Source organism: Molossus molossus, unplaced genomic scaffold (genome assembly GCF_014108415.1).
Source record: "Molossus molossus isolate mMolMol1 unplaced genomic scaffold, mMolMol1.p scaffold_m16_p_2, whole genome shotgun sequence".
NCBI classification, from domain to species: domain Eukaryota; kingdom Metazoa; phylum Chordata; class Mammalia; order Chiroptera; family Molossidae; genus Molossus; species Molossus molossus.
This window is the reverse complement of record NW_023425355.1, coordinates 43,944,297-43,971,084: the sequence shown is the minus strand read 5'-3', so window position 1 is coordinate 43,971,084 and position 26,788 is coordinate 43,944,297. Positions and strand designations below refer to the sequence as shown.

The following is a 26,788-nucleotide window of genomic DNA, read 5'->3' as shown; positions in this document are numbered from 1 at the left end:
TTCCTAGGGTGTCCTATTATAGTAGGTGTCCTGTAGGGTCCAGTGGCACAGCCCCTCTGGTCACCCCAGCTGGGCCTATGAAGTGCAGCCCTCATGTGGACTGTACACCATTCTGTTGTAATTGAGACTTGATTGCTGTTGGCATGTCAATGGTATAGATTTACTCAAGCTGATCAGCTGCAAGGACTGGCTGTGCCCACTGACCACTGACCTCTGACTCCCTTGGAGGATCAGTTGTGCAGGGGCCACCACACAGAGCAAGACTTACTTCTTCAGGGCTCTGGTACCCACTGAGTCCACTCCTTGAGTGTGTTACTTATAAATGTGGTTGGGTAGTGGTGCTTTGCCCTGGTCTGAAGCCGTCCACTGGGTGTGCTGGCTTTAGGGCAAGGTCAGCCTCTGCCTGTGTTCTACCCCGGGGCTATCAGGCATAAGCTAGAAAGTGATCTGCCAATGGCTGCTGCTTCTGCTGGTCTTGGAGGTGCCCATGCAAAACCAAGCTGTGAACCAAGGCTAGCTGCTTCTAGTGCCAGGCCTGAGGCCACTTAACAAGAGATATGGGGCTTGCTGAGGCCAGGTGTTGTATGTTCGAGAGAATTTGGGACAGTCAGAAGCATGATCCAAGAGAGGCCAATCCTATTATAAAGCCCTGGAAACATCATGGGTGGGCCCAGAAGCTGGGAGGGGCAGGGTCTTAGGGAATCAGCAGGGCTGAGCAAACAGTATGGGCCAGGTTCCTGGAGTCTCAGATATGGTGCCCATCTGCTGGGCCTGTGGGGAATGGGCTCACCAAAGGAACAATGGCCTCCACCAGCATGTCTTTACTGGAGAATGCTGCCTCTCCAGCTCTTGCCCTGATGCCAAACAACTCAATTCTTCCCCGTATGTTTCTGGTGTTTTTCAAGCTACCTTCCCCATGCTGGAGCCTGGAGGGTGTTAGTCGGTGTAAGTCCATGTGTGGGCCCTTTAAGAGAAAGTACCTGGGACTCCAGAATCCTCAGCCTCCCTCAACCTCAATTCCTGCTGGTTTTTACTGCCAGAAGTTATGGGGACTTCTCTTCCTGGCACCCAAACCCTGACCTGGGGCGGGGGAGGGTGTGGGATGGGGACCCCTCACTCCTCAGGGAAGACCTTCACAACCGAGGTATCCCTCCTGATTTTTATCTGCCACGTATGGGTTTGGGACCAACCTGTGTTAGCCTGTCTGCGCCTCTGCCCGTCCTGCTGGTCTTGATGTGGCTTTTTTAATTTCGTAGTTGTAGGACTTCCATTCAGCCTGATTTTAGGCACTTTTGAATGACGGTTGTTCTGTCCTTTATTTATAATTTTGATGTGGTTGTGGGAGAAGGCAAGGGCTGTGTTTACCAATGCCGCCATCTTGATTGGAAGTTGACAACCCTCAGATTGTAAAACTAAATGAATGGAAAATGGATTGGTTTAGGGAAGAATTGTTCCCTGATATATGTAAAGTACTTAAAACAATGCCTTGAAAATAGAAAATAATTTGTGTGTCAGCTATTTGTAAGTAGTAGGACTGTTTATTTATTTTTGGTTAATCCTCACCTGAGGACATTTTTCCATTGATTTTTAGATAGAGAGGGAGGGAGAGAAAGGAAAACATTGATGTAAGAGAGACACGTCGATTGGTTGCTTCTCTCACGACTCCAACTGGGTTCGGAGATCGAACCTGTGACTCCTTGGTCTTAGGCCTGACACTCTAACCATTGAGCAAACTAGCCAGGGCAGTAGTAGGACCATTTAAACTGGTAATGTGATTAAGCTTAGTATCAGATAATTTAATGAAAATAGCAAAATATGAATAAACCTCACATATAATTTACTGGTAGATAATTCCTCTGTTTAAGGAAAAATAAAGTATGTGTTTTAAATATTTTTCAGTATAAATCATCAAGGAAGAGTTCAAGTGGCAATGAAAATGATGAGGTGAGAAAAGAGGGTAATATTACCAATTACTTAAAATATTTACTTTTAATATGTAGTTGGCTCAGAGTAAAATGTAATCCTTTTTTCAGTGTCTTTGTTATTAATTTAATGCCTGTGTTTTCTCCAATAATAAAAACTGAGCATCATCATATAATTATTAATTTCATCATGTAATTTCTATGTCTTGTATAACAAAATTTCCAGTAGTCCAATTTAAAAGTTTTTACATTTCTTCATCTTTTATCTTTCTAAATTATCCTTGTGGTCAGTTGAAATTTTTTGGAATTTATTAATCTCTTTCCACAAATTATTTGTACTAGTTTACATTTAAAATGAGATTTCCACAGTTTGTGCATTACCATTAACTTTTTTGCCTCACCATTTTAAGCTATGCGGCAGCCTAGAATTTTTCAGATGATAGTCTCTTCACCATAAATACTTAAACTTTATGTATTTTGTTTGGAGGCATTTGGTAGTTAAATTGATGTTGATTCTTGGCAGGGTTTCTGAAAACTCCTTTAATTTTATGAAATGGAATCATGCAGAAAACGTTTGCTGAACCATGAGCTAGTGGTTCAGCTTGGCTGTTTTCCCTTGTGTGTATATATACATATATATGTATATAAAATCCTCATCCGAGGATATTTTTTCCGTTATTCTTCAGATAGAGTAGGGGGGAGTAGAGAAAGGGAGAAAGAGAGAGAAACATTGATGTGAGAGAGACACATCGATTCATTGCCTCCTGCACAACCCTGACCAGGGTGGGGGACCAAATTGCACCTGAGGTATGTGCCCTTTTCCAGAATCGAACCTACGACTCTGTTCCTTGGGCCTGAGCTCCAACCACTGAGCCAAACTAGCCAGGGCCCTGTCCCTTTATATTTTGTATCTACTTTGATCCTACCTGCCTCAATATGTAATCAGTTACCAAAGCCTACTTTTTTTCGATACTGAAATATTTTGAATACATTCCGCACCTGCATATCTGTTTCTTCTGTCCTGGCATAGGCCCTCATCATTTCTTGCCCGTACTACTACAGTAGCATCCTTGTTCATCTCTCCCTTGCTTTCAGTCCATTCTCCCTGCAGCCACAATGATTGTTTCCAAGAACACAGATGTAATCAGGCCATTCCCTTGCTTAGAATCTTCAATGTCTCCCCATCACTTAGAGGGTAAATTCTAAGTCATTAGTCAAGCCCTTGCTTACTATATCAGCCTCAAATTCCAATTTGCCCTCATTTTACCTTACTCTCCAGAAACAGGGAACTGCTCAAAAGTTTTCTGCACTCTTCATTCATTGCTTCTATGCCTGTATTTTGTCCTCTCATCTTGGAATGCTGTCCTCTGCTTTTTTCTGGTAAATAACTACTCAGTATTTTTAGTTTCTCAGGAAATTTCCCTTTCTCAACCACCATTTCTCTAAGTGCCCCCTATCCGTGCCTCATAATATGCCATCAAAAACTCTGTTATTTTACTAAGAAGGTTGTATTACTTGTATACATGAATCTATTTTCCCTCTAGACTGAGAGATCCTTCAGTAGATGATACTTTACTAAATTTCAGTATTCTTAATGTCTAGCTCAGTATCTGACCTGTGATAAGTAGTCAGTAATCATTTGTTGAATGGTGAGTAAATGTTCTGTGTGGTATGCATATTCAAGTTTAAATGTTAAGATTTTGTATTTGGTCGATAGTTGTCATTCAAAAAACATGGACTGCTTAATATTACTTTATACAATTAAATTATTTGTAATTACTTCTAAGCCTATATTAGCTACACATAATTTTCCAGGTAAATGTTTTTATTTGGGGTGGTAGATTTTTTGCATGCCTCTGTGTACCTGCCTCAGGTTATAACATATTATTGCCATTTCCCATCAGATATTAATCTTAACACATGAATCTTTTCTAAGAAATATGAAAAGGTTTTTTTGTGATATTTAAAGGTATTACATTTTTAGGAAAATATTTGATGTCATTAGATAATACTTCTAAAAATTTTAAGTGCTTATGAATCACCTGGTGATCATATTGAAATACACATTCTAATTAAGTAGATCTTGGGTGAGGCCTGAAATTCTGCCTTTCTCACAAGATCTCAGAGGATGCCAATGTTGCTGGTTCACAGACCACACTTTGAGTATCAAGGTGGTAGATGATATTTTCCAGATTCTTTCATTAGCAGTTGATCAAAACAATTTTCAGTTTTCTTTTTATATGTCTAAATCATCATTTGTATTTTAATTTCATTTTTTATCTTTTTTATTTTTATATTTTAGCAAGACAGTGATAATGCTAATAAGTCACCACAATCTCCAATATCATCTGAGGTACAAGTTCTGTTTTTATATGTTTACATAAATTTCTTTCTTGTCTCTTCTCTCTAATCTCATCATTGTTTTTTACAGTGTAATTTATTTACCCATATTTAGAAAGCCACAAAGGTTAATTTGTACAAACCTAGCCTATAAAGAGTTCTAAGAAGACCACCATAGTTTGCTACAAATATTCATAATAGATAGAACAAATTATCATTGAGAAATGCCTACAGATCACAGAAAAGCATTCAATTTATATAATTAATCCATATTTTGGAATAAATGATAGAAAGAGCTTTAAAATTTTTAATTTGCAAACAAAGTACATCAGCATTGTGCAATGACCTTTGGTTTTTCTCATAACCAATTAGGTCTGAAAACAATGCAAGAGAAACTTCCTTTTTCCACGAGAAACATCCCTGCAGTGGGTTGTTCCTATCGACAAGAGGGTACACATTTCCTGGCATCTTAGACTGCAGAGGCCATAGGGAGAAGGAGTGGATGAGAGCTTCTAAGATCTCAACCAAATACTTTGGTGGTTTAAAGGATTGATTCTTTTAATTTAGTTACACCTATTGCTTTATGACAAGAGATAAGTTTTACAAATTCCAAACAGTATTTCTTCTAATTCAGATTACCTTATTTAGTATTCTAAAAGTGTATCACTAGTAAATAAATGATTATGCATTCATTTGGTGAATTCAGGACATTGTCTAAATGTTTGGATGACCCAAATTCACCATATAACTTTGGTTAATTAGATAGTATTTCATTATATATATATATATATATATATATATATATATATATATATATATATATAATATGTTTTTATTGGTTTTTAGGAAGAGAGGAAGGGAGAGAGAGATAGAAACATTGTTATGAAAGAGAAACATGGATCGGCTGCCTCCTGCACACCCCTCACCAGGGGTCAAGCCTACAACCCAGCATATACCCTTGACCAGGAATCAAACCAGGACTTTTCAGTCCATGGGACGAAGCTCAATCTGTTGAGCCACACCGGCCAGGCAGTATTTCATTTTATATAGTTAGTGTTAAATATTTTTAAAAGCAAGGATTATTTATTTGTTGTTTTGGGTAAGTTGCATTGTAAAACTTTTAAATAGACTTGGACTTTAGTTTTATAAACATGTTTCTAAAGTATTTATATGGCAAGTAAAATGATTTATATTCTTTTGGAAAATAATTTAAATTAGGATATCATAAGATTAATCTTTATCATATACTTTTGTAAGTCTTTAACTTTCACTTATAACAGATGTTGGCATATAAGTAACTGGTTATTTGCCTAATTGTTTTATGATTTTATGATTAGTGCTCACGGGGATAGTATTAGTGCCAGTTTTCTCAAATTATATTGTTTATATAATACATTTTGCTTGCATTTGGAAAAGTAAAATTTTGTCTTGGAATTCATAACATTTTAACCCAAAGAGTGAAGACAAACTGAGGCTTGTTGGTGAGCATGTATTTTGGTAGCTCAACTGACATTCAGCTTGAACTGTGTATCACATGTTAATCAGCAGAAAATTCAGATAATTAACAGAGAATTCTGATTGCTTCAATTTCATCTTTGAAAGGAAAATGATTTAAAAAATTAGTATATTACTTTACTACTAACAAAGCCTTGCCTGTACACTTGAAACTAAGAGAAATCCCATGAGCTGGATATTAGTGTCATCATTTTACAGCTGAAGAGACTGATAACTTTGTCCAAAGACTCTGGTCAATGAATGGTAGAGAAGTGACTGAAACCCAGACTCTATATACTTCACAGTTGCACAGATTAAATAAGATGCTGCTAAAATTATATTATCTTACAAGTTTATATTTACAAAGTGCTTTCTTTTAGTTATCTCAGTTAATCTTCACAATACCCCACTTTAAAGATGAAGAAACAGTCACACAGTAATTAAATGTTTTGCTTAAGACATCCTAAGCTTTCTGACTTCAAGTTCAGATATTTTAAAATATGCTACAATTCTTTCCAAAGCATATAACTGTGAAAGTACTTTGAAGAAATGTGCATTCAAATAGAAGACATAATTTACCATCTATCATTCTATAGCTCTTATTAGTATGAACGTGTAGATTTGCTTCATAATATCCACTAAGTGTCAAGTCCATGGTAGATACTGAGTAAAAGTTGCTAATTTCACTTATCTTTTCATTGATGTTTACTTCATTTTGGGGAAGACTTTAATCTGTTATTTACTCAAAAGTAATATTTACTTATACACTTAAATAATTTTATTTTTAATTTTACTTACACTAGGAGAGAGGAGTATTTAAAAGCTCATGTAATCAGATCAATTAGCAAATATTTATACCACTTTTAAAAATAAAATCATTTATTTGACTTGAAATGCAGTTTACCTTTCTCTACTTCACTAATCATGGAAAGAAATACTTCAAATACTTCTCAAAATTGTAATGGATATGAATAACTACCTTAATTATTTAGAAAGAAAAGAGGTTTTATTTTTTTTCTGTTTTTAGGAATATGATAGAACTGATGGTTTTTCACATGGTCCTTTTGGCTTGAAGCCAAGATCAGGTAAATATATATTCTGCAAATAAAATTTTCTGGTTATATATGAAACTAGAGTTTCCAAACTTAAATGGGATTTGATTCCATAGTTTAAGTACACATAGATTCTTTCCCCTCTCCTAAAAGTAATTTTCTCTTAACCTTATTTGTCTTTCCAATTCCCATTCCCCATTTCTTTCTTCCTCTTTACCTTCAAGCTCCTGAAACCTCAGCTTTTTGCCTTATATATACTGCAGTCTAATTTCTACACTACTGTGACTGCTATTAGAATGACCACTCTGCCAGCAGACCAAACACTGTTTGAAATTATAGCACTCCATTATATTGTGGTTTTAAAAAGGGATCTTTTCGCATTTGGCAAGCCCAAAAGAAAATGGATCCATGTTACTTGGCAAGGTATTGAATTATAGTTTTTATTCCTGAATAACTGTATTGACCTTCAAGAGTAATTTCCTTTTTCTTTAAAGATAATAAAGGTTGATTTATGTTTAATAATTTTTAACCTGGATCATAAGTTTCTAAAAATGTATGCTTAAATAAAAACATATTTAGGTGGTAAAAGTTGTTACATTTGCCTTTCCTGTTGCTTTCAATTATGCAGATAAGTTGATTTTAATTATATTCTGTAAAAACTGTTTAGAATGTATTAATAATAATTTTATGTAGTTTTGTATTCATTCTTTTTATCGTGCCTCTTTTCCTACCGATGGTTGAGCCTTCTTATTAGCTTTGTAATAAGCTAGGAAATTTCTGTTTTTATAGCTTTTAGCCACCCATCTCGCAAGGAATATGGGGCAGCAGATCCTGGATTTACAATGAGAAGAAAGATGGAACATTTACGGGAAGAACGAGAACAAATACGACAGCTTCGCAATGTAAGTCAGACTTACCTTTCAGCTCTGCTTTGTAAAGATGGGTTTAACTTGGAAAATTAACAATATATATGGGTTTTATTTATAGTGCTCTTTAAATTCTTGAATTATATCATGATTTTTAACATAAATATATAACATATTTAGGTAGAATATTTGTGATTTATACCCATTTCTTTATAGAATCTCGAATCCAAGTTGAAAGTAATTTTGCCTGATGATATTGGAGCTGCGCTGATGGATGGCGTTGTTCTTTGCCATTTAGCCAATCATATAAGGCCCCGCTCAGTAGCTAGTATTCATGTGCCATCACCAGCAGTGGTAAGTTTTGTCTACAATTTGTAAGTTCTCTAAAGGAAGATAGGGCCTCTTGAAACTGTCTTTAAATAATATCAATTTTGATTAATTTATGTATAAATATGCCTGAAAATATACCTTTTATCTTTACAGCCTAAACTGAGCATGGCAAAATGTCGAAGAAATGTAGAAAATTTTCTTGATGCCTGTAAAAAGTTAGGAGTCTCACAGGTAATTGTTATTTTTCCAAAAAAATCACTTAAATATTAATTGATTACATGTATACTGGAATTCTTATTCTTCACAATAGGAATGAATAATGCTTTTTAAAAAAACTCATCTTTATTGTTGAATATATTACAGATATTTCCCCCTTTTTCCCCCATTGACCCCCCTCCTCCCCATTCCCGCCCCCCTCCTGCCTTCCCCACACTATTGTCAGTGTCCATTGGTTATGCATTTATGCATAGAAGTTCTTTGGTTTATCTCATCCCATCCTCCTTCTCCCTTTCCCTTTGAGATTCATCAGTCTAACAACCAATTTGTACTTCTTAATTCCTCCATCTTTTCACCCAGCCCCCCAGCCCCCACCCATCTGGCAAGCAACAAAAAGTTCTGTTCTCTGTATCTATGAGTCTGTTTCTGTACTGCTTGCTCATTTTATTTCATTTTGTTTGTAGATTCAATTGTTGATAGATATGTATAAATTGCCATTTTACTGTTCATAGTTTTGTTCTTCTTCACCTTCAAGAAGACCCTTCAAACATTTCATATAATACTGGTTTGGTGATGATGAACTCCTTTAGCTTTTTCTTGTCTGGGAAACTCTTGATATTCCATCGATTCTAAATGATAGCTTTGCAGGATAGAGTAATCTTGGGTGTAGGTCATTGCTTTTCATCACCTTGAATATCTCTTGCCACTCCTTTTGGCCTTCAAAGTTTCTTTTGAGAAATCAGCTGACAGTCTTATGGGAGCTCCTTTGTAGGTAACAAACTGCTTTTCTCTCGCTGCTTTTAAGATTCTCTCTTTGTAGTTAACCTTTGATATTTTGATGATGATGTGTCTTGGTGGGGGCCTCTTTGGGTTCAACTTGTTTGGGACTCTCTGTGCTTCTGGACTTGTATGTCTGTTTTCTTTACCAAGTTAGGGAAATTTTCTGTCACTATTGTTTCAAATAGTTTTTCAATTTCTTGCCCTCTCTCTCCTCCTTCAGGCACCCCTATGATGTGAATGTTGGCAAGCTTGTAGTTGTTCCAGAGGCTCCTTACACTATCCTCATTTTTTTGGATTCTTTGTTCTTTTTACTATTCAAGCTGGGTGTTTTCTGCTTCCTTATACTCCAAATCGATGGCTTGCTTCTTGGCTTTACCTGCTCTACTATTGAATCTGTAAATTATTCTTTATTTTAGTTAGTGCATCCTTAATATCTGACTGGCCCTTTTTTTATGTTGTTGTTGTTCTCACTAAGTTCCTCAGAGGTCTCCTTAAGTTCCTTGAAGGTCTCACTAAGTCCCTTGTATGTCTCACCAAGTTCCCTGAGCAACTTTATAACCTGTGTTCTGAACTCTGCATCTGTTAGATTGCTTATCTCCATTTTGTTTGTTCTTTTCTTGGAGTTTTGTTCTTTTCTTTCATTTGGGACATGTTTCTTTGTCTCCTCATTTTGGCTGTTTTTCTGTATTAGGCAGGATTGCTATGCCTCCTAGGCTTTGTAGGATAGCCTAGTGTTGTAGGTGTCCTGTAGCATCCAGTGGGACAGTCTCCCTGATCACCCCAGCTGGGCCCTCACGGTGCACCCCTAGCATGGACTGTACACCCTTCTCTTGTAATTGCATCTTGATTGCTGTTGGCACGTCATTGGGAGGGGTTTACTCAAGATGATCAGCTGCAAGGACTGGCTGTTCCCACTGACCACGCGCCTATAACTACCTAGGAGGATCAGCGGTGTAGGGGCCAACGACACAGAGAAAGACTTACATCAGCAGGACTATGGAACCTACTGAGTCCACTCATTGAGTGTGTCACTTGTGGAGGTGGTTGGTTGTTGGTGTTTCGAAGTGGTCCACCAGGTATGCTGGCTCTCGGGCAAGGTCAGCACTGCCTGTGCCCTATCCAGGGCCACCTGGCATAAGCTACAAAGTAAACTGCAGATGTCTGCTGCTTGTGCTGGGCTTGGAGGTGTCCAGGAAAAGCCAAGTTGTGAACCAAGGCTAGCTGATTCTAGTGCCAGGCCTGGGACCTGTTAATGAGAAGACTGGCTGCTCTCGAGCCCCGGCTCTGCACCACTCTTGGAGGCTACTGGGTCACACAGGTCCATCCAGAACCCCAGCTCCACACTGCTCTTGTGGGTCATTGGGTCCCACAGTTCCCTCTGGATTCTGGCTTCCTTCCCCTCTGTGGGCTGCTGGGTCACACAGGCTCCTATGGATCCCTGGCTTCCCACCGCTCTTGTGGGAAGCTGTGTTGCACAGGGCCTTATAGAGCCCCTAGTCCTGCCGCTGGTGGCTGGGGACTGCTGCTGCCCAGTGGGGCTCAGTTCCTGCACAGCCTTTGCTGTAGTTTTTTTGGGTGGTTCTCTGCTGCTGGTCTGTGCTTCTGTTGCCTGGGGATAGATATCTGCTCCCCAGCCTCTGTTGCTGGGGGTATATATTGACTCTGATCAGGCTACTACTACAGGGGATGGTGCTGGGCTGCCATTCTGCAAATGTCACCTTCACAGCTCCGCTACTGTGCACTGGTCTGTGTTGACACAGCGTGTCCACTGGTCCAATGGTGCCAGGTGCACTGGTGGGCTCAGGTACCAGATGCTGCTTGTTTGAGAGATTTTAGGAATCTCTAAAGGAAGATCCAAGACAGGCCAATCCTATGGTAAAGCCTTTGGAAACAGCTTGGGTAGGCCAAAAGTTGGGTGGGGCGGGGCCTCAGGGAATCACCTGGGAAGGGCCCACAGTGTGAACCAGGTTGCTGGAGTCCCAGATATGGAGGCTGTCTTCTTGCCCTGTGGGGGAAGGGCTCACCAAAGGAAAAACGGCCTCCACCAGAACATCTGACCAGGAGAAATCTGCCCCTCCAGCCTTCATCTTGAGGACAAACAGCACAGTTCTTCCTTGTTCTCTGGTGCCACTCAAGCTGCCTCCCCTTGGAGCTCAGAGAGAGCAGTTCTGAGTAAGTCTGTGCATGGGCCCTTTAAGAGGAACTACTGGGGCTGCCATAGCTGCAGCCTCCCTCTGCCTCAGTTCCCACTGGTTTTAGAGCCAGAAGTTATGGGGACTTTTTTTCTGGCATGGGAATCCTGAGCTGGGTGCCTGATGTGGGACAGGGATCCCTCATTCCTCAGGGAGGGCCTTCACAGCCGAGGTCTCTCCTGAATTTTTCCAACACACGTGGGTGTGGGATCAGCCCTTCCACGCTTTCGTCCCTCCTACCAGTCTTGATGTGGCAGCTTCTTTAATTTTGTTGTGGCACTTCCATTCAGCTCGATTTCAGGCAGTTGGGTTGTAGTTTTGTTGTAATTTTGATGTAGTTATGGGAGGAGGCAATACTGCGTTTACCTACACGACCATCTTGACCCACCTCCAGTGAATAATGATTTTTGAATATGAAAATGATTACCTCCACTGACCCCTTCTCCTGAATTCCAACTTTAAGTATAACAGCTCCCCAATTAAAGATTTTAAGCTGCTTTGGGGTTGCGACACTACCCAGGAAACTAAGACTTCACAGTGGTGATTACCGTGGGTCCTCCCTTGCTCATCCAAACCCAGTAGAGGGAGCCACAAACAGCACAACACCAACACCAACAGTGAAAATTTGGCAGGCTCCAAAATCCACTGAGATAGCCAAACTGGTGAAACAAAGAAACAAATCCCAAATGAAAGAGCAAGAGACCTCTGCCGAAGATGAGATGAATAAATGCAGTTAAGCAAGTTAAGAGAGCTAGAATTCACAGCCATGATCTTGAGGAAGCTCAATAGCATGTATAAGGACATCAACACCGTGAGTAAAGACATCGAAACATTGAAAATCAACCAATTGGAAATTAAAAACCACCAAAAAGAAATGAAGAATGACATAGCTGAAATAAAGAACAAATTGGAAAGACTAACCAGCAGAGTAGAAAAAGCTGAGGACCGGAGCAGTGAATAAAAAGACAGGGTAGAAAAAAATCAACCAATCAGGAAACCAAAAGGGAAAAAAAAATTAAACAACAGACATAGAGCATGAGGGAACTGGAAACGTAATAATAGTCGCATCATAGGAGTCACGGAAGAAGAAGAAAATGAAAAAGTGTTAGAGAATATATTTGAAGAAATAGTAAGAGAAAACTTCCCTAAATTGGTAAAGGAAGAAGGCATTCAAGTTCAAGAAGCACAGAGAACCCCAAGTAAGAAGAACCCAAACAGGCTCACACCAAGACACATAGTAATTAAAAGACCAAATATTAAAGACACAGGGAATCCTAAAGGCAGCAAGAGATAAGCAACAGGTCACCTACAAAGGAAACCCCATAAGGCTCTCTGCTAACTTCACAACAGAAACACCACAGACCAGAAGGGAGTGGCATGAAGTAATCAAGGTCATGAAAAACAAGGATCTGAATCCAAGACCACTCTACCCAACAAGGCTATCATTCAAAATAGAAGGTCAAATAAAGACCTTTGTAGACAAAAAAAAAAAAAAAAAAAAGGCCAAGGGAATATATTACCACCAAACAAGCACTGCAAGATATGCTAAAAGGACTGCTGTAATTAGTAGAAGAAATGGGAAGAAAAATATAACCACACTAAATGAAAATGGCAATAAATAAGTACATATCAATCATCACCATAAATGTGAATGGTTCGAATGCTCCGATAAAAAGAAATAGAATAGCTGACTGGATAAGAAAGCAAGACTCACAAATATGTTGTTTCCAAGAGACCCACCTCACAACAAAAGACTCACATAGGTTGAAAGTGAAGGGATAGAAAAAATCTTTCAAGAACACAGAGAGCAAAAAACAGCTGGGGTAGCAATACTTATTTCTGATAAAGTAGATTTCAAAATGAAGGCCATAACTAGAGGCAAAGAAGGCCACTACATAATATTGAAAGGCTCTATCCAACAGGAAGTTATAACCTTGGTAAACATGTAGACACCCAATATAGGAGCACCAACATATATTAAAAATGTTCTGGAGGACTTCAAAGGAGAAATCAACAGCAATACAATCATAAGAGGGGTCTTCAACACCCCACTGACATCACTGGATAGATTCTCTAGACAAAAAATTAGCAAGGAAACAGAGACTCTAAAAGAAGCACTAGTCCAAATGGATTTAATAGATATCTACAGAGAATTGCACCCCAAAGCTACAGAATTCATATTCTTCTCAAGTGCACATGGAACATTCTCAATGACAGACCACATGTTAGGAAACAAAATAAATCTCTGTAAGTTCAAGAAGATTGAAATCATATCTAGCATCTTCTCAGACCACAATGGCATGAAACTAGAAATTAATTGCAACAAGAACATGCAAGGAAATTTGAACACATGTGGGCTAAATAGCATTTTATCAAACAATGACTGGGTTACCAAGGAAATCAAGGAAGAAATTAAAAACTTCCTGGAAACCTATGAAAATGAACACTCAACAACAAAATATCTATAGGATGCAGCGAACGCATTGCTGAGAGAGAAGTTCATAGCACTACAGGCCTACCTCAAGACACAAGAAAAATTTCTAATAGACTATCTAACCTCACAACTTCAAGAACTAGAGAACAAACAAATAGAAAACACCAGAGCAAGTAGAAGGAAGGAAATATTAAAGATCAGAGCAGAAATAAGTGACATGGAGACAAAAAAAAAAAAAAATTCAAAGGATCAATGAAACAAAGAGCTGTTTTTTCGAAAAGATAAACAAGATTGATGGACCTTTAGCTAATATCACCAAGAAACAAAGTGACAGAACCCAAATATACAAAATCAGAAATGAAAGAAAAGTAACAACTGACACCACAGAAATACAAAGGATCATTAACAAATACTATGAACAATTATATGGCAACAAATTTGACAATCTAAGTGAAATGGACAAATTTCTAGAAACATATAGTCTCTCAAAACTGGACCAGGAAGAGAGAAAATTTGAACATATCAATAAAAATTAAGTAAATTGAAGAGTTTATGAAGCCTCTCCCAGCAAACGAAAGCCCAAGTTCGAATGGCTTCACGGGGGAGTTTGACCGAACATTCAAATAAGAACTAACACTCATTGTCCTCAAACTATTCCAAAAAATCCAAGAAGGAAGACTTCCTAACTCGTTTTATGAGGCCACCATAATTCTAATTCCAAAAACAGTAAAAGACACTACAAGGAAAGAAAACTGCATGTCAATATCCTTGATGAACATAGATGGTCAAAATCCTGAATAAAATACTAGCACATCAGATTCAGCAATACATCAACAAAAATTGTTCACCATGATCAAGTGGGATTCATCCTAAGGATTCAAGGCTGGTACAATATTCACAAATCAATAAATGTGATACATGACATAAACAATATAAAGACTAAAAACCACATGAACATATCAATAGATGCTGAAAAACCATTCAACAAAATCCAGCACCGATTTCTGATAAAAATGCTCAGCAATGTGGGAAGACAGGGACTATATCTCAACATAATAAAGGCCATAAATGGAAGACTTACAGCCAACATCATACTCAATGGACAAAAATTAAAAGCATTTCCCTTAAGAACAAGACAGGGATTCCCACTTTTACCACTTTTATTTAACATAGTACTGGAAGTCTTAGCTACAGCAATCAGAAAGGAAGAAAAAATAAAAGGGATCCAAATTGGAATGGAGGAAGTGAAACTGTCATTATTTGCACATGACATGATATTATACATAGAAAACCCAAAAGACTCCATCAAAAATCTACTAGACTTAATAAATGAATTTGTCAAAGTAGCAGGGTACAAAATTATTTTTAATAAATCGACGACATTCTTATATATCAATGAGGAAGTCACAGAAAGAGAAACTAAAAAACAGTCCCATTTACCATCATGGCAAAAAAAAAAATTAAGATACCTAGGAATAAACTTAGCCAAAGAAGTAAAGGACCTATTTGTAGAAAACTACAGGATACTGATAAAGAAATAGAGTAATATATAGAAAAGTGGAAGCCTCGTTCCACTTTCCTTATTAATGGATTCAAAGAATTAACATTATTAAAATGTCCATGTTACCCGAAGCAATCTATAGATTCAATGCCATCCCCATCAAAATACCAATGACATATTTCACAGAACTAGAACACATACTTTAAAAGTACATAGGCATGGCAATCTTGAAAACAAAGAACAATGTAGGTGGGATCACAATACCAGATATTAGGTCATACTACAAAGCTACTATAATCCAAACTGCCTGGTACTGGCACAAGAACAGGCATAAAGACCAGTGGAACAGATCAGAGAACCCAGAAATGGACCCAAGACATTATGTTCAATTAATATTTGACAAAGGAGGTAAGGGCATACAATGGAGTAAGTACAGCCTTATTAATAAATGGTATTGGGAAAATTGGACAGCTGCATGCAAAAAAAAAAGAAGCTAGACCATCAACTTACACCATACACAGGAATAAACTCAAAATTCATAAAAGACTTAAGTGTGACCCATGAATTCATAAAAATCTTATAGGAAACTGTAGGCAACAAAATTTCAGACATCATATGCAGCAGAATTTTCACTGATACATCACTTAAGGCAACTCAAACAAAAGAAAAAATGAACACATGGGACGACATCAAACTCAAAAGCTTCTGCAAAGCAAAAGACACTATCATCAAAATGGAAAGGCAATCCACTGTATGGGAGAGCATAATTGCCAATGATACGGCAGATAAGGGGTTAATTTCCAAATATGTGGAGTACTTACAACTCAACCAAAGGAAGACAAGAGCCCAATTAAAAAATGGGCAGAGGAGCTAAATAGACACCTCTCCAAGCAGTGCATACAAATGGCCAAGAGACTTGAAGAAATGCTCATCACTAGTCATTAGAGAGATGCAAACTAACACAAAAATGAGGTATCACCTTACACCTCTATAAATAGCCGCCATCAACAAATCATCAAACAAAAAGTGTTGGCGAGGGTGTGGAGAAAACGGGACTCTTGTACACTGCTTGTGTGAATGCACACTGGTGCAGCCACTACGGTAAATACTATGGTGTTACCTACCAAAATTAAAATTTTATTGCCATTTGACCCAGTGATCTCACTTCTAGGAATATACCCTAAGAAGGTTTAAACACCAATCAGAAAGAATATATGTACCCCCATTTTCATAGCAGCACTATTGACAATAGCTAAGATCTGGAAACAGCCCAAATGTCCATCAGTAGATGAATGGATAACAAAGTGGTGGTACATATACACAATGGAGTACTATACAGCTGTAAGAAAGAAAGATCTCTTATCCTTTGAGACGACATGGAGGGACCTGGACAGTATTATCCTAAGCAAAACAAGCCAAGCAGAGAAAGACAAATATCACATGATCTCACTTATTTGTGGAATATAATGAACATAAAAGTCTGAGGAATAGGCCAGACCCAGAGACGTAGAAGTAGGCTACAAACTGACAACCCTCATTAGAGTAGGTGGTGGGGGAAGGGAAGAGATAAACCACAGAACTTATATGCATGTACACATAACCAATGGACATGGACAACAAAGCCGAGTATGGGGTGGGGTTGATGGGGAGAAGGCGGTAAATGGGGGAAGAAAGGAGAAACAGCTGTAACACAAATAAATTAATAAAAATTAAAAAAAGGAAAGTCATTTAGAAAACAGTTACACATATGGGAAAATTTATTTAACGTACACATCATTGAATAAACGTAACTTAGTGGCCATATTACAATTTGCTTTAGATCATTACTGCTGTACGTTTTCCTTCTGGAGGATATTTGGACCCCTTTGCACAATAAATCTATGGACAGACTCTGATTGGAAGATTAACATTCAAGGTTAATAGCATTTTAAACTAAATTTTAAATATCTAATTTGAAAACTTAATAACATATGATAACTTTTCAGTGGGAAAACTTTGTCTGAAATTTGTAGGAATTGGCTTATGTTTCACATAATTGTTGTAATACTGTAAAGTTAACAATTAAAGCTATATTGTAAATGTATAATGAAAATGAATAATCAAAACCTGATAACCCTAACATTAACATGACTGACTTTTCAGAGGACATCATATTGTTAGCAGAACACAATCTACTTGTGCTTTTTAAAATTAAATTTAAGCCCTGGCTGGTTTGGCTCAGTGGTTGGAGCGATGGCTTGCGGACCAGAGAGTCCCGGGTTCAGTTCCTGCTAGGGGCACATACCAAAAAAAAGAAATAAAAGTGCTCATTTAAGCCCTGGCCAGTTTGGCTCAGCGGTTAGAGCATCAGCCTGCGGTCCCGAGAGACCCAGTTCGGTTCCCGCTAAGGGCACGTACCTTGGTTGCAGTTTGTCCCTGGCCCTGGTCAGTCGTGCGGGTGGCAACCACTCGATGTGTCCCTTTCACGTCGATGTTTCTCTCTCTCTCTCTCTCTCTCTCTCTCTCTCTCTCTCTCTCTCTCTCTCCTCCTCTCTCTCCCTCCCACTCTACCTGAACAAAAAATGTCCTCGGGTGAGGAAAAAAATAAAAAAATAAAATTTAATTTAATTTATTTAAATCATTTTTAAAGACATAATTGGCATAATATTGTGTAAGTTTAAGATGTATAATATGTTGATTTGATACACTTATATAATGAGTTAGGCTTCTTAAACTCTCTTTTCAACAGTCTCATTCATAATAATATGCCCTGCAGATTCCATTTTAATGTTCTTTTCTGAACTGAATAAATATTATTTATATAGAGAGAACTAGGTGACCTGCTGTGTAATTTCAAAGCTGTTCTCTTGTGTTCTCTTTTCTATGGTTGACATGATGTTTTAAAATTTTAATTCTCAACCATTTTATTTTAGTTTATTCTTTTTTGCTCTGAATCTCTTAATGAGAAAATAGAAAAATTTGGATAAGTTTTTTTTTCTCTAACAATATTGTATTATATATATTTTTTTGTTTTTCCATTTTTATTTTAAAAGATTTTGGGGGAGCAGTTCTCAGTGAACATTTATTAAATTAATGCATGTTTTATAAGTGAGGAACCTGAGGCACATAAAGGTTAGGAAACTTGTCCAAGGTCACACTTTTAGTAAACACTGGAGTCATGCTATGAACCCAGGTTGTCTAATTTTAGAGCACATTCTTTTAACTTGGATACTCTATTCTTTTACGTGAAACAAAAGACAGTCCAACATACTACACACACCTTCGTGATACATTTGGCAAGGAGGGTAGATAGGAAGGTCTTACAAAAACTGTTCTCCATTGAGTACTCTTGTCTTCTCTCTACGGCTTGTTCTAGAGTAGTGTTTGTTCCCCAACCATTTTCAATATAAGGTGGGGTGGGGAAGCTACAGAGGAATCAGTAAACAATTCACATTTTCTAAACTCTCTAACTACTGGCATAGGAAAGCCTTTTATTTTTAGCTCAATTTGTTATTTTCTGACTTAGAAATGGTAATAATTAGTCACTTTTTTCATTTAAGTTCTTTGTGTGTTTTAGGACATTTTCATATTCTTTACAGTTTTATTAGGTACAATGACAGACAATAAAGTGCATATAAATAAAATGTACAGTTTGATAAGTTTTGACATTTATGTACACCATGAAAACTTCACCAGAGTCAAGGTAATGAACATGTACATTATCCCCAAAAGTTTCTTGTGGCCCTTTGCAATCCTTCCTTCCCCCAGGCAACCACTAATCTACTGTTATTATAGTTTAGTTTGTGTATTCTATCTAGGATTCTATAAATGACATGATACAATATATATGAGTATTTTTTGGCTTCTTTCACTTGGTATAATTATTTTAAGAGTCCATGTTGTTGCATGTATAAATAAGTCATTCCTTTTTATTGCTGAGTAGTATGTCATTGTATGAATCCACCATAGTTTGTTGGTCCATTGACTTGTTGATGGCCATTTCAATTATTACCAGTTTTAGAGATTACAAATAAGGCATCAATAAACATTTATGTTCTTTGGATATATGCATTCTTCCCCCCCCCCTTTTTATTGAATTTATTGGGCATTTTTTAATTTTGGGTAAATATCTAGGAGCCTATGATTGGAATGGCTAGAACATATGGTAGGTGTAATCTTAACCTTATAAGAAGGCCCAGTATATAAAGAACTCATACAAATCAACACCAAGCAAACAAACAATTCAATTAAAAAATGGGCAGAACACCTGGACAGACACTTTTCCCAAGAAGAAATAGAAATGGCCAACAGATATATGAAAAGACGCTCAACTTCACTAGCTATTAGGAAATGCTAATCAAAACTACAGTGAGATACTACCTCACACCTGTTAGAATGGCTGTTTACAACAAGACAAATGTTAGGGAAGTTGGGGAGAAAAAGGAACCCTCATTCACTGCTGGTGGGTATGTAAACTGGTAAAGTCACCATGGAAAACAGTATGGAGGTTTCTCAAAAATTTAATAGGAAGAATATATGCACTCCTATGTTCATAGCAGCACTATTTATAAACAGCCAAGATCTGGAAAGAGCCCAAGTGTCCATCAGTAGATGAGTGGATAGAAAAGCCGTGGTACATTTACCAATGGAATACTATGCAGCTGTAAGAAAGAGACATCTCTTGCCCTTTGGGATGACATGGAGGGACCTAGAGAGTATTATGCTAAGCGAAATGAGTTAGTCAGAGAAAGGTAAGTACCACATGATCTCACTTATTTGTGGAACATAATGAACAAAAGAAGCTGTCGACCAAAAGAAATCCAGAATTATTGAAGTAGGTAACAAACGAACAAACATCAAAGGGATGGAGGGTGGGAAGGGCAGAGATAAACCAAAGAATTTATATGCATATATGCACAATCAATTGACATGGACACTAGGCTTGGGAAGGCAGGAGGAGGTGGGATTGGGAAGGAGGGGGGATGGTTTGGGAAGGAGGGAGTCAATGGGGAAAAGGGAGACATCTGTAATTTTTTCAATTAAAAAAGTAGACTTGCCATATGACCTAGCAACCCCTCCTCTGGGTATCTACCTGAAATACTTCAAAACATTTATTTGAAAAGATATGTGCACCCCTGTATGTTCATTGCAGCATTCTTCATGGTGGCTAAGATATGGGGACAACCAAAGTATTCTTTGATAGATGATTGGATAAAGAAGCTGTGCTGCATATATATAATGGAATACTACTCAATCATTAGAAGAGATGAAATACTGCCATTTGTGTCCTGGCCAGTTTGGCTCAGCAGTTGAGCGTCGGCCTTTGGACCAGAGAGTCCCGGGTTCGGTTCCCGCTAGGGGCATGTAGCACCAAAAAAAAAAAAAAGAAAGAAAGAAAGAAGGAAAGAAAGAAGGAAAGAAGGAAAGAAAGAAAGAAAGAAAGAAAGAAAGAAAGAAAGAAAGAAAGAAAGAAAGAAAGAAAGAAAGAAAGAAAGAAGGAAAGAAGGAAAGAAAGAAAGAAAGAAAACGTAATACTGCCATTTGTGACAACATGGATGGATCTCAAGAATATCATGCTAAGCAAAATAAGTCAGACAGAAAAAGTCAAGAATCATGGTTTCATTTATATGTGGGATATAAAACAAATCAACTAGTGAACAAACAAGAAAAACAAAAACTCATAGGCACAGACAACAGTATGGTAGTTACCAGAGGGAAGGGAGGTGAGGGGTAATGGAGGGTAAAGGGAGTCAAATATAGGGTGATAGAAGATTTTACTTTGGTTGGTGGGTACCAATGCAATATACAGATGATGTATCATAGAATTGTACACTGGAAACCTATGTAATTTTATTAACCAATGTCACCCCAATAAATTTAATAAAAATAAAAATAAAAAAGTGCAAACTTTTTTCTAAGTGGCTACACCATTTAACATTTCTATCAGGAGTGTATGAGTTCTAGTTCCTTCATATCCTCACCAACATTCAATGTGGTCAGTGGGTTTTTGTTGTTGTTGTTATTTTTTCAGTTTTAGCCATTGTAATAGGTATGTAGTGGTTTTCCAATATGGTTTTAGTTTGCATTTGCCTCAAGACTAATGATGTTGATCAAGTTTTCAAGGGCTTATATGCCATTTGTATGAATTATTTAATGAAGTGTCTATTTTAATCTTTTGTCAATTTTTTATTTGGGTTATTTTCTTATCACTGAGTTTTAGATTTCTTTATAAATTATGTACAGTCTTTTATCAGATGTATGACTTACAGGCATTGTCTCTCAGTCTTTGACTTGTCTTTCATCCTTATTGTAGTATCTTTCCAAGAATAGTTTTAGATATATATATATTGTTGTTGTTGTTGTTAATCTTCATCTAAGGACATTCTTCCATTGATTTTTTAGAGAAAGTAGAAGGGAAAAAGGAAAGGAGGGAGAGGGAGAGAGGAGGGGGAGAGAGAGAGAGAGAGAGAAACATGGATGTGAGAGAGATACAATGATTAGTTGACTCCCTCACAACCCCGACTAGGGCTGGGGATTGAACCTGCAACCCAGGTATGTGCCCTTGACCGGGCATTGAACCTGCGACCATCAGTCTGCAAGCCGACACTCCAACTGCTGAGCCAAATGTCCAGCGCAGTTTTACATATATTTTAAGGTCTTTTAAAAATATGTTTTTATTGATTTTTTTTTTTTTTGAGAGAGAAACATCTATGTGAGAAACATCAATTGACCGCCTCCTGCACGCCCCCTACTGGGGATAGAGCCCACAACCTGGGCACCTACCCTGATGGGGAATTGAACTGAGACCTCTCAGTCCATGGGACGATCCTCTCAACTCACTGAGCTACACCACTGGACAATTTTACACATTTTTGACGTAAATTTTATCATGGTATCAAACCAAAGAAATCTTTGCATAAATCAGGGTCACAAAGATTGTCTCTTGTGTTTATTTTTAGAAGTCTTATAATCTTAAATTTTACATTTAGGTCTATGATCAAATTTCAATTTCCTTTTTTAATGTATATATTTTAATTGATTTGAGAGAGAGAGAAACGTCAATCTGTTGCCTCCTGTCCGCATCCCAACTGGAGATCAAATCTGCAACCTGGGCCCTTAGGTCTCCTGGCTGGAAATATAGTTCTCTTTCTACTCTAGCACGAGAGTTTAGGAAACATTTAGCATGACCATCCCACATTAAAATATTTTTTTAGGTGGATCAGATCAACCTCCAGTCAAACACAGCCTGTAAAATATAACCCATACCATAAAAGTCTACTTTTAAAAATAGACATTTTAGAATAGAATTAATTAGAACTGTGTGCTCTTTACTTGAAGTTTTATAGAAAGCATGTTTTAAAATCCAATTTTGACTAATTTAGGCTTTATTGATTTATTTAAAAACAAATGTTCTGATAATACTCATTTTGTTTTTCAGGAAAGACTCTGTTTGCCTCATCATATTTTGGAAGAAAGAGGTCTTGTCAAAGTTGGTGTCACAGTTCAGGCTCTTCTTGAATTACCTACAACCAAGGCATCTCAGCTTTCTATGGCTTAATACAACATTTAAAAATCATAAGGGTATAATTTCATTTATTTGAAGTTATTTCAACTATTTCAAATTCATTAATAAGACTAATCAAAAATTTATTTAATCAAGCTTTAGTTTTTAAAAATATGTATTAAATTAAAAAAATCAAATTGATACTAAATTTAAAATATGATTTCAATTTAATACATTAAGTTCAATTCTTTAATACAGCATATACACCAGTTAATGTTTGGATAAGGTAAATTGTTTAAACCAATTTAAACAATTCTATATTTGAGTTATTCAATACACTTCTAATTCTAGTTTATACACAATTTCTTTAATTTTGTGTCCTAGTTTTCTAGAAAAAGTGAGTAGAAAATACAGAATTATGACTTTATATTAAATTCTTATAGTTGTTGCCAAAATATTTTCAGTTGTACTGTAGATTGTTTACATGTGAAGTGCCTGTGTAATTGATGACTCTAACATAGTCTTAAACATTTTTGCAATTTCTTTTTAATGTATTAATGGAATCAGTAAAACTTTAAAATGTTTTAGTAGATTTTGTAATGTCAATAATATGTGAGAATTTAAATGTGCCTCACATTGTGATATTTGTGGTTTTTTATTTAGTCCATTGCAATTTCCTTTACATTGGTTATTTCATGTTGTGTGAAAACAATATTAATATGTTTAATTTATGCTATTTAATTTTGCAAAACTTAATCATTTTTTGAAATGTATTGTTTGAAGAGTATTTTATTTCTGTATTGAAAATGTTACACAAAGCAGTAAGGTTTTTGAGAACTAGCAGAGTACTAATTATCAAGGACATTTAGAAAAAACTGCCCAAGTTTCAGTTTATATCTTGACTTTCAGGAACATTACATCAGTGTGCTGCTTTCAGTTATATTCGGATTCAGAGAGCAACATTTAAGGAATAGGTTTTTTTTTTTTTTAATCTGGCCATTTATGGACCCTGTAAATCTTATGATCCTCAACTAATATGATGTTGAGTTAAACACAGACCATTCCATAAATATTTTCATATGTATACTGTTACATAAAGTCCTTGTTTAATTTAGAAGTGGATAAATTTATGTTGGTAGTAGTGCAGGAATTTTTCAAAAACATTACTGTTATGAATAACTGTTTCCTATAGAACAACCTTAGTGTAATTACTTTTGTAGTAGCCAAGCAAGTATCATATCTTAAATATGTGATTATTTGCACTTATTACCTCTTAAAATGGATGCAACTTATTAAAAATATTGGCCTGGGTGTTTCAAAGGGTATATAGAAAAGACAAAAACTATGGTGCCAAATGGTTTAATAAGGGCTGATTTAGAAACAACTTGTAATATTTTGAATCAGTTGGCATAAAGCCATATAATTAAGTTTTAGCTTTAGAATACAGTGTTTTTTACATTCCCCAAGGGTCAGATTGGAGCTTTTAAAGAATTAAAGGTTCTTATGACTATATGGTTTAAATTTTAAATTATTAATAATTTATTGCTTTAAATATCTGAGCTAATTAGTTACTATTTTTCAGTTGGATCTAAAAAAAATCTTTATTGACATAATCTCCATAGTGAAAACTTGGGTAATAAAGGTAAAAAAAATGGCAAATAAATACTTTCATTATTAGGTTTTATTGTAGAAATTTGATAATGTAACAAATAAAGTGACCACTAAAAGCTAAAGCAATCATTCATACTGCTTTCATAGTTATCATGCTATAGGATTCCTCTTATTAATCAATCTAGATGATAATTATTTTATAAGTATTTTTCTGTTTCATGTCATTGAAATATTAGTGAAATTATAGACTATTTTCTTATTGCATTTCACATATTTGTGAGTTAATTATTGCTTTAAAGAAAAGCTATACCAGAACCTCACAGTAGCATTTTGTACAACAAAGCAAAATTCCATTTAGGATGGATCCATCTGAAGTCTATACCATGTGGTTTATTTACTATAGTGCCAAAAGGCAAAACCACTTCTAAGGCAGTTTCGCAGCATATTACCCAAGGACACATTATATCAAGGCTCTGATGTATATTTTTAGTAGTTTTTAAATAACTGTAAAATTTTTATGGTTATTATATATTTACTTCATCAGTATTGAATTAAGAATGATTATCATTATTTGAATTGGATATGTGATTTGAAGACAGTTAAGTAATCAAACTAAAATTTTTTATTAGGTCCTAAAAGTGCAGTCGATAGTTACTTCTGCTAAGTTTTATTACTGTATGGCACAAGAAAGAACTGATGTTGGATAACTTAAAATTCAAATAAAGAGTGAAAATGCATTACCATTTGTTGAATAATTATCTTTACAGAATACTAGTTTATTGACTTTTCTAACAATTTTTTTAAGAATTCAGAAATGTTTGTATTGGTCACAGATCTATCATGATTGATTTTTCTGATGCATTTAAAAATAAATGGAACCCTAAATGTGTAATACCAATGCAAACTGTGGATAAATAAAGTTGACTGAAAAAATTAATCTGAGATTTCTTTTCTCCCTCTTTACCTCTTCTGTCAACAGCATCCACTTTTTGTAGATATTTGATAGCTTGTGTCTGTGTTCTCTAGTATGGAAAAATAGACTTCAACAGGATATTCAAGTATGTAAGTTGTTTAAGAGTCTAGATTATTTATATCATGCTATTTTCAATAGATAATGTTTTCATTAAAAAGCAATAATTCCCTAGGATACCTTTTCAAAATGATGCTACCTTTATAAGCGATATTTGGCATTAAGTTGTTTGAAAACTATTGTAAGTTTATCATAGAATTTTGAATTGTCTTTAGATGCCGGTCCAATGACCAACTTGAATAATAAGGCTTTGTGGTGGTTCAAGCTTCATATTAATATCAGTTTACTGTTCAGTAACAAATGGTACTTAACATTTTTTAATAGGTCTCTGTTCTGGTTAGAGTTGGTAGCCCAGGAATGGTACAGTTATCCTCTAGCTTTTTGCCTGGCTGCTATCAGTAGATGTTACTTGAAGAGCCTTTGTCTTTCAGTTGAATGAAAAACTCCCAGGTGCTCATTGTAAGGGGATTTTCTGAGTGTGGGGCAGATGCTGGTTGTTAATGGGCCTCCATTTGCAATTCAATGGATACCAGGTGGGGTTGAATCTCCATGGGATGTGCCACAGCCTCTCCCCAGAGCCTTGAGTATGAGTAAGGTGACCAGACTCTCCTCAGAGCCCTGGTTAGGAGTAGAGTAAGGTGACCACAGTCCTGTGTGGCAGCAACTCAGCAAAAGTTCTGAGCGCCCTCCAAATCCTGAGTGTCCCCACACAGTTCCATTCCAGTCTGCCCTTCCTCTGCCAGAGCCCAAGGTAAGTGGCTATGGCTACTGAAGCGTCTGTCCGGGCTCTGCACTTTAGAGCCACTTAGGAGTTTAACCCGAGGGTGCTGCTCCCAGCTAAGGTTGCTGCCGAGCTGCCGACCATGGCCTCCCAGTCCCCCTCTAGTGCCTCCGCTGTCCTACCAGGATTGAGTCAGAGTCCCTGGTCATGTTGTCCTCCAAGCTGCTTTTCTGTTGCCTTTTCCTGACGATTTGTCTTTATTTTCGTTGTAATTCCAGTTTGGTCCTGGGAGATGATCTGTGTAGCTTCCATTCATTCTGCCGCCATTTTCGTCAAGTCCATTTTTTAAATGTTTTTAAATTGACTTTTAGAGTGAGAAGAAGGGTGAGGGAGAGAGAGAGAGAAACATCAAAGAGAGAGAAGCATCAACATCTATTGGCTGCCTTCTGTGTGCACGCTACTGGGGATTGAGCCCGCAATTGGGCATGTGCCTCAGCCAGGAATTGAACCAGCAACCTCTTGGAGCGTAGGTTGACACTCAGCCACTGAGTCATACCCACTATGCTCTTTGCCCATTTTTTCGTTGGACTGTTTGATTTCCTTGTGTTGAGTTGTATAAGTTCTTTGTATATTTTAAAAATTAACCCGTTATCATTGGTGAATATGTTCTTACATTCAGTGGGTTCTGTTTTCATTTTGTTGATCGTTTCCTTTGCTGTGCAAAGATTTTTAGTTTGATATAGTGCCATTTGTTTATTTTTTTTTCCTTTTTTTCTCTTGCCCTAGAAGATGTATTGATGAAAAGTATTGCTATGT

General features: G+C 36.8%; 1 protein-coding gene and 1 non-coding gene across 3 annotated transcripts in view; both read left to right on the top strand.

Moving 5' to 3' along the window:
* LRCH2 (leucine rich repeats and calponin homology domain containing 2) overlaps positions 1 to 22,664 on the top strand; it is a 156,680-nt gene extending 134,016 nt beyond the window's left edge. Inside the window, exons 15-21 of one of the 2 annotated variants that reach the window (XM_036271295.1) lie at positions 1,900 to 1,944; positions 4,225 to 4,275; positions 6,784 to 6,841; positions 7,598 to 7,710; positions 7,891 to 8,028; positions 8,158 to 8,235; positions 22,545 to 22,664. In XM_036271295.1, the coding sequence (XP_036127188.1) occupies positions 1,900 to 1,944; positions 4,225 to 4,275; positions 6,784 to 6,841; positions 7,598 to 7,710; positions 7,891 to 8,028; positions 8,158 to 8,235; positions 22,545 to 22,664 (603 nt within the window). The remainder of the gene's footprint in view (positions 1 to 1,899; positions 1,945 to 4,224; positions 4,276 to 6,783; positions 6,842 to 7,597; positions 7,711 to 7,890; positions 8,029 to 8,157; positions 8,236 to 22,544) is intronic. The other variant, XM_036271296.1, reaches the window with a different exon arrangement.
* LOC118636851 lies at positions 4,592 to 4,720 on the top strand. Its single transcript, XR_004960816.1, has one exon. It is a non-coding gene; the product is annotated as a small nucleolar RNA SNORA35 (small nucleolar RNA).
* Positions 22,665 to 26,788: the final 4,124 nt, after the last annotated feature.